Below are 6,995 nucleotides of genomic sequence, written 5' to 3' on the forward strand. Positions count from 1 at the left end.
CTTGACCAATTTGCCAATGTAACTTAGAGCTTTTTTTTAAAATGTTTGAGTCCTTTTGCAATTACTGAAAAGTTTGACAGCCTGCCTGGGCGTCTTACTTGGCAGACTGTTGGATAAGGGCCTTAAGCACATTGATGTAGTCTAGGAAGGATTAGGTTGACATGAATTTAGTGCATAATGACATGTTGTACATAGGTGCCTTTATATGGTAAACATCATGATGCCAAAGCGTTCATTGTATTTTATATGTGCTTTTGGTGTAAAGTTTAAGAATTCTCCCCATTAAATTAATTGCAGGGAATGATGATAGATGAAGCAGATGAATTTGTATCAGGACCTCAAAATAAACATAAAAGACCTGGAGAACCAAATATGCAAGGGATTCCAAAAAGACGACGCTGTATGTCCCCGCTGCTCAGAGGTCGACCACAAACTCCTCCAGTTGTGAATAACCACATTGGAGGAAAAGGGCCACCGACACCAATCACACAAGCACAGCCTGACCTTGTTAAACCTATTCCTATTCACAAAAGTAAGTGACTCTTCATCATCTTTAGAGGGTTTTCTTTCTAATTTGTGCAAAAATCTTGTTTATGTGAAAATACCACTGGCTGATTTCCCAAATATTTTATCCCTCCTTTTTTGAAAATGAAAGTATTTAAATGTGCATCTGGGGTTAATAAAGTCTGTCAGACAGAAATCTCTTTCTTATGAACTTCCCAGTATAAACAATGTGTTTCCTGTATTAAATGAGGAGACAATGTAAACAGTCAGAAGGGTGTTCTTCCTTTGCCTGGAATTCAGATGCTCCAAAATATCACAACATGAAGTTAATTTAAATTTTGCTGTAGTGTAGTGATTTCACTTCCCTTATTGTGGAGCTGAAGTGCTGTGTGACATCCTTGCTCACTGTTGAACACTAAAGTAAACTTTGTTGGTTCAATTTAATGGGGAAAATGAAGCATGTTATAAAAGCTCATTTTACAGGTGATTTTTCTTTTGTTTGGTAGTCCGTGTAGCAATTTTCCTTATCATATAAATATACATGTGATGTTTTTTTAAGCCATTAATTGCCAGGAGGTAGTGATGTGCTCAGTGTTGCAACCCACAAACACGTTTTCTTGTGTCTGGCATGTACCGTTGATTATACAAGCTGGAGAACAGCTTTACAAAGTTTAATACTGAACTGACTCATTGACATATCAGATGTTAATGTGAAACTGGCAAATGTAATTTTTGTTTTTTTCAGCATCGGAAACAAATAATGAGGCTACAATGGATGATGTGGTTGAGAATCATGTTACAGACCCACTTTCGTCAGATGTTTTCCCAAATACTGTGGATTCAGAGTTTTCAATGTCCTCTTCTCCATTCAATTCATTGGATGGATCGGCATCTCATACAGAGGATGTAGGCCATGAACATTTAGGGAATAACTTGAATGTTGATGGGTTTTTGGAGAATCACGAGGAATTGGATAGTAAAGAACAAAGCACCGAAGAGAACTTGCCAATCTCTTCACCCAGCAAAGGGAAAAAAACAATGCATTGCAGAAGTTCCAGAGAGATTAATATAGAGCTAAAAGCACAAATTATGAAAGAGATCCGAAAACCTGGAAGGAGTAAGTATACCAGATCTCTCTTACAGATGATTGGCATGACAGCTAGACAAAGAATTTACATTGGATCACTATTTTAGGAATGTACTGATCCATGAGACTGAAGCAAAATAAATGTAAAGCTGAAAAGACTTACTTGAAAACCTCTGCTGAAAATTCCCTGAATCAATGATTAAAGCATTGATATACCTATCAATGTTCATGGAAGTCATGATTTTTATATTATCAGTGTTAGAATTAAATTGTTAGGTGTTCTAGTGATATCCTAAACTGCAGTATCATGTGTTTTTTTAATGTTAGTGTTCATTAAACAGTATGTCATTGCTACAGGCTTGGTTGTTAAAAGATATATCTCAAAAGCTTACAAAAGCTGAATGAAATCTTTAATTTCACTCAGATTTCACTCAGCTCTATTACAACAAAAATCTGTATAGGCATTTCTTCAGTAACTGTGATTTTGCTCTTCTCTAAGAATATGAAAGAATCTTCTTTTTGCTGAAGCATGTACAAGGAAGCTTACAAACCCGACTGATATTTTTACAAAATGTTATTAAAGAAGCTTCAAGGTAAGTAACTGAATTGTATTAGTCTTAGAAAACTGCAACATATACTGCCATACATAATTGCTTGACAGCCATGCAGTTCTTTGTTTGAAACTTGCCACACAATGCTTTGTACTGCAAGTAAATAATTCCCTAGAAAAGAACAAGCACATAAACTTCCTGATGTGTGTTGTTTGCACAAGCTTACCTTTTTGCCTCAGATTTTCTCTTAAAAATGTTAGCAGCTGTAACTGCCAGATCACCATAAATTTGATGAACAATGGTATAGAAGGAGAAGGTAACTTCAGAAAATCATTCAGGTTCCAAAGTTCAGGTGTGAGTATAATCTGAAAAACGGACAGAATGGCATGTTACTGTGAATTAGGCTTTCAGAAAGTTGAAATTCCTTATTCCACATAAATTCAAAATCTTGTCCTAAAAATAGTTTTGAGATTCAGGTATGTTCCATAAAGATATGGTTTTGCCCTTTGGATTTATTTCCTTCAGAGTTACTTCCACAGTCTCAAATATGTCTGAGGCAGTGGAAATGGGAGATCATTGTTACTGGAGTAGAGATACTTGCTGATGATTTAAATCCAGTGTTGTTAATCCAGGTAGAAACTGTTACAGCATCCTTGGACTGACCATACTTAGGTTTCTGCATGTTTTCTAAGAGGAAAGAAAGGAGAAACATGAAATTATGATTGGAACCGACAGTGTTCTGAAGTGAACTAATAATTCTAGCATCTTGCTTGGATCATAAATGTGACTAACTTTGAGGCTTATTTCAGATGCCTCAGAGTAATTGAATATTTTTCTCTAATCTGTTTTTATAGTAGTTAGCTTTTTTCCTGTGGCATTATCAAACAAATTTTAGAATTAAAGAAAAAGCAAATTCATTCTTTGATAAAACAGTGCTGAGAGTTTAAAGTGATACTGAATGTTGGACATTCATACAACTCCTCTAGCCTTCTACTTCCAGCACAGTGGGGCATGCAGACTTATATAGATCATGCTCGTCGTATAGCAACAATTACTTTATCATGCTTTTGTTTGGTCTACCTTTATATCACCTGTCATAGTTGTTCCTGTAAATTATACATGCTTCCTCACTGTTTCAGCACACCAAAGCAATAATGTTGCTCCTGGTATCCGTGGCAGCCCTTAGTGGGATTGGAATATTTGTACCTCTAAAACGAGGCTTTTCAGATCATCTGTAATTCTCAATTCTGTTGCACAGCCTCTCTATTCTAGTTATCTTGAGTTGACTCTTTCTTTGCAAAATTTGGCAGTTGTTGAGTGTTGTTGGATGCATCAGAATTTAATCCCGTCTCCCACCTTAGCCAACAGGTTTCTGTATCTACTGGTGGAAAAGACTGGCAATTCTGTTTCTCTTGACGAGTAAAATTTAATTTTTACTGGTTTGGGTGGAGAAACAGCTTAATCTCTCCTTCCTCTTCTCTCCTAGGTTAGATTTTTCTAGTGTGGTAATTTTATCCACCTGGATAACACTGTCTATAATCCCTATGCAGTTCTCTGCTTCTTTTCTTGTCCAGGCAAGCTATCACATTTAACCAAGGGTCCCTGCTCCCTGCAGGGAACATCTCTAGGGTCTCTAGAGCTGTCGAGAGAGTCTTGTTTTGTTAACCAATAGCTGACCTTTGCAATGCCATGGAATGCAATTCAAATTTTGGATGCCTGCTCTTTCCCTACTCCAGGGAGCTCTGATTCTGATCACAGACTTCAGAAAGCTTTTGAGCATTTCAGCAGCAAAGTGTGTGTGTTTAAAAACAGTCCCCATTCAATTCCAGAGGTTAATCCACCAGAGCTTGAGGGGAGAGGAAGATTTCTAAAATAATCCACAGTTTTCAGCTTCCTTTGGAAAATGACTGCCCCACAGTTCCTCTTCTGATAGCAGAAAAGCTATCACTTTTGAGAGGCAGAAATCAAGATGGAGTAGATAGTGGATTTCTTTTTTTTTCTTCCAGTCAGTTGTGAAAATACTAAGGATGAAGAGATGCCACATTTCAATTTTAAATCCTTAGCTAATTCTATCCTGACGAAGTCTTTTCTTATATGTAGTGATACACATTTGGCTCAGCCTTGGTAGGTAGTATTAGTGCTTATAAGGAGACCTTACTGAACAGAAGAGACATGACTTCCCAATAGGTGGCTACAACTTTGATGCACAAAATGAAGAGTTACTTAAGCAAATTCCTTTCAGCCCTTTCCTATGTAGTAGAGAGGTCTTCAATATTTCTGGAGTTGGCTTAGCAATCTATTTATGGTCCTAGCACTAAGTTTTTTTCTTTGCTAAGGAGTTTAGAGCAAAAGCTGACAAAAGACAGATCAACATTCTCCATATCAACCAACTTCTCAGTATGAGAAATTCAATTCCCTTTTAGTTATTCTCCAAATCAGGAGCTTTAAGCTATTAATACACATAGCAAAGCCCAAAGCGTGTGCCTGACAAAATGATGAGTGATATCCAATGCTGGCAAGAATTAATACAACCAATTTCAAAATCCTAATGAAGCTTGAAGCTCAGTAGCTAGAACTACTCAAAGAAGTTTTATTAATAAAGGTACTAATATTCCTAGCAGAGTGAACAGTTTAATTAAGTCAATGCTTATTGCTGTTAATTACAATATTAGCTAATGTGGTAAATTGTTTCTGTTGCCTTGAAAAGAATTGCTTGCTGTAGGGCTTAGCATTTGGAAAAGAACTTTTAGTGAGATGTACTGAAGGGCTTAACACAGTGCACTGTTAACCTGAATTCTTGTGTCAACAGTAATGCGAGATTAGTTAGCAATGTGTTTTTTCTGCCCCTTCTACCAGGTTTCTAGGAAATGTCTGCTGTTTACTTGTACAGCTGTTCAGAGGGGCTTGAAGGTATTCTGGAAAGTAACATTGGCCAGTCACTTGCACAGAACAATAAGCACGTTAAATTTTCACTAGCATTGTATTATAGTAAAGTACTTAGCTATTAACTTAAATAATTAGACTTTTACTAGAGGGAATGAGAAGGAATAATTATTTCTCACTTAATACTTTTAAGCAAGCTGGGAGCAGTTGTGAAAGCAATGAGGAAGAGTGGAGAGGAAGCAGTACTTGAATTGTGGGGTTACTGAGAACTGTGATGAGAAGGATGGGTAAGGGCCCAAAGCATGGGTATTCAAAGAGATAGTGAATGGTTGGGAATGGGAGCTGATTCCCCCGTAGTCAGACTGGGATTGTGGGGCGGTCTGTGGTCCAGGAGTTAGGGCAGATGCCATGTTTCCATGAGCCAAGTACATGGAGTGGGAGGCCTGGCCAGGACTAGAGGACTTTGCCGGGCTTTAGTAAGCTCAGAGGACTGAACTGGGTGTATAGTTCATCATAGCACTGGGTTAAGAAAGTGTGTGATCTTTTAATTGCTGCTTACTTTTGAGCAGGTGTGCAGCTGCCAAAGCATTGGTCAGAAGTGACCTTTCAGGTGCAGGAGTGTTGCAAGGGGGGGAGGGCTAGCTGGAAACAGCAAGGAGCTGTGTGCACTGAGGCTGGGGTGTAAGCAAAGGTGACAAAATGGTCTGCTGTTCAAATTTATTTAATCAAAACGGAATAGAACTGCAGAGACTCCAGGTATGGAATACTGCTTGAATTTTCTTGCATTTCTTTCTCAAACTTACATGATTTTTTTATTTTCTTGTCAGGAAAACTCTTCTGCATGTGTAATGGCACCAGTACCAACTACACTTAACTTTTGTGAATACATCATGAAGTCATGCAAATAATTCGTAAATGCTGTTGCCAGCTTCAGGAGTATAGTTCTTTTGACATGTATTTTATTTCTGTACTTCAGAACTTTACTTCTGGAAACAGCAACTTCCTTTTTCCTGGCTTTCTGAGGGCTAAGTGATGTTCAGCAGCATGCTAGAATAGACTGTAGTAAGCATAGTTTTGTATTCTTTTCATGAAATGGAAAACCAAGTTAGTAGTTTACCAGAACTTTAGGAGACAGCATATACATATGAGGTATATATCACCTCATCATGCACTGGACCTAAAATAACTGAAATGTCCAGGGTTCAGTAAAAGTTTTGTGAACAACGATTGATGTATTACTGTTTACATCCATTATTATGCTTTCTTTTAAATGCAGGTTTAAAAAACGAATGCTGATAGAACAGCTTGAGAGCTTTCTGGAAGAAATCCATCGCAGATCCAATCAGGTCAACCATATCAACAGCAGCTAAGAAACACTGCACAGAAGAGAAAGCCACAGCAGGGCACTGCTGTCCTTACTTGCATTCATTTTTGACATGCACTCTTATCTCAAGTTCTTGTACCTGAAAGAATGAGAAGCTGCTCTATAAAATGATGAGAAAAATATCCATCATTTTTTTTTCACTTCTGTTATTTTTGTAATGTGAAAAATATTGCAAAAACATTTTTATTTAACTAAATGGAGAACTTCTTGCTTGTCATGGACTTAAGTGTCACTTTCCCTCAGGTTCTATTTTCTTAATCCAACCTTCAAAACTATCACCTCTTAAGGTTGAACTTTGCCAAAAAGTTGCTTTGTAATTTTCAAAAGAAAAAAGCACATACATTAAACAAGGTAATGTTTTGTATATACAGTTATTTTGGATATATTATTGTAAGTTGTATAAATGTATTTTGAAAAATATTTAAGAAAAGCACTTTTGTTATTCCATCAATAAAAGCTCTATTTTAATCTTTGTGTAGGATTGAGTACAGTTTTTATTGGAATGGTTCACTATGCCTTCCCCTTCCAGAGCTTTATATGTTCTAGTATCAGTGTTACAGAACGAAGAGTGGTTTTGTATCACTGG

The 6,995-nt window shown here is 37.1% G+C and overlaps 1 protein-coding gene across 5 annotated transcripts in view; it reads left to right on the forward strand.

Moving 5' to 3' along the window:
* INTS6 (integrator complex subunit 6) overlaps positions 1–6,881 on the forward strand; it is a 45,605-nt gene extending 38,724 nt beyond the window's left edge. For 4 of the 5 annotated variants that reach the window (XM_055701468.1, XM_055701469.1, XM_055701467.1 and 1 more), the window contains 4 exons: positions 298–532; positions 1,250–1,621; positions 2,091–2,184; positions 6,302–6,881. In XM_055701468.1, the coding sequence (XP_055557443.1) occupies positions 298–532; positions 1,250–1,621; positions 2,091–2,184; positions 6,302–6,395 (795 nt within the window). In that variant the 3' untranslated portion in view covers positions 6,396–6,881. Of the gene's footprint in view, positions 1–297; positions 533–1,249; positions 1,622–2,090; positions 2,185–4,998 lie in introns of all 5 variants that reach the window. The other variant, XM_055701470.1, reaches the window with a different exon arrangement.
* Positions 6,882–6,995: the final 114 nt, after the last annotated feature.

Source organism: Falco cherrug, chromosome 2, assembly GCF_023634085.1.
Source record: "Falco cherrug isolate bFalChe1 chromosome 2, bFalChe1.pri, whole genome shotgun sequence".
Classification (NCBI taxonomy): domain Eukaryota; kingdom Metazoa; phylum Chordata; class Aves; order Falconiformes; family Falconidae; genus Falco; species Falco cherrug.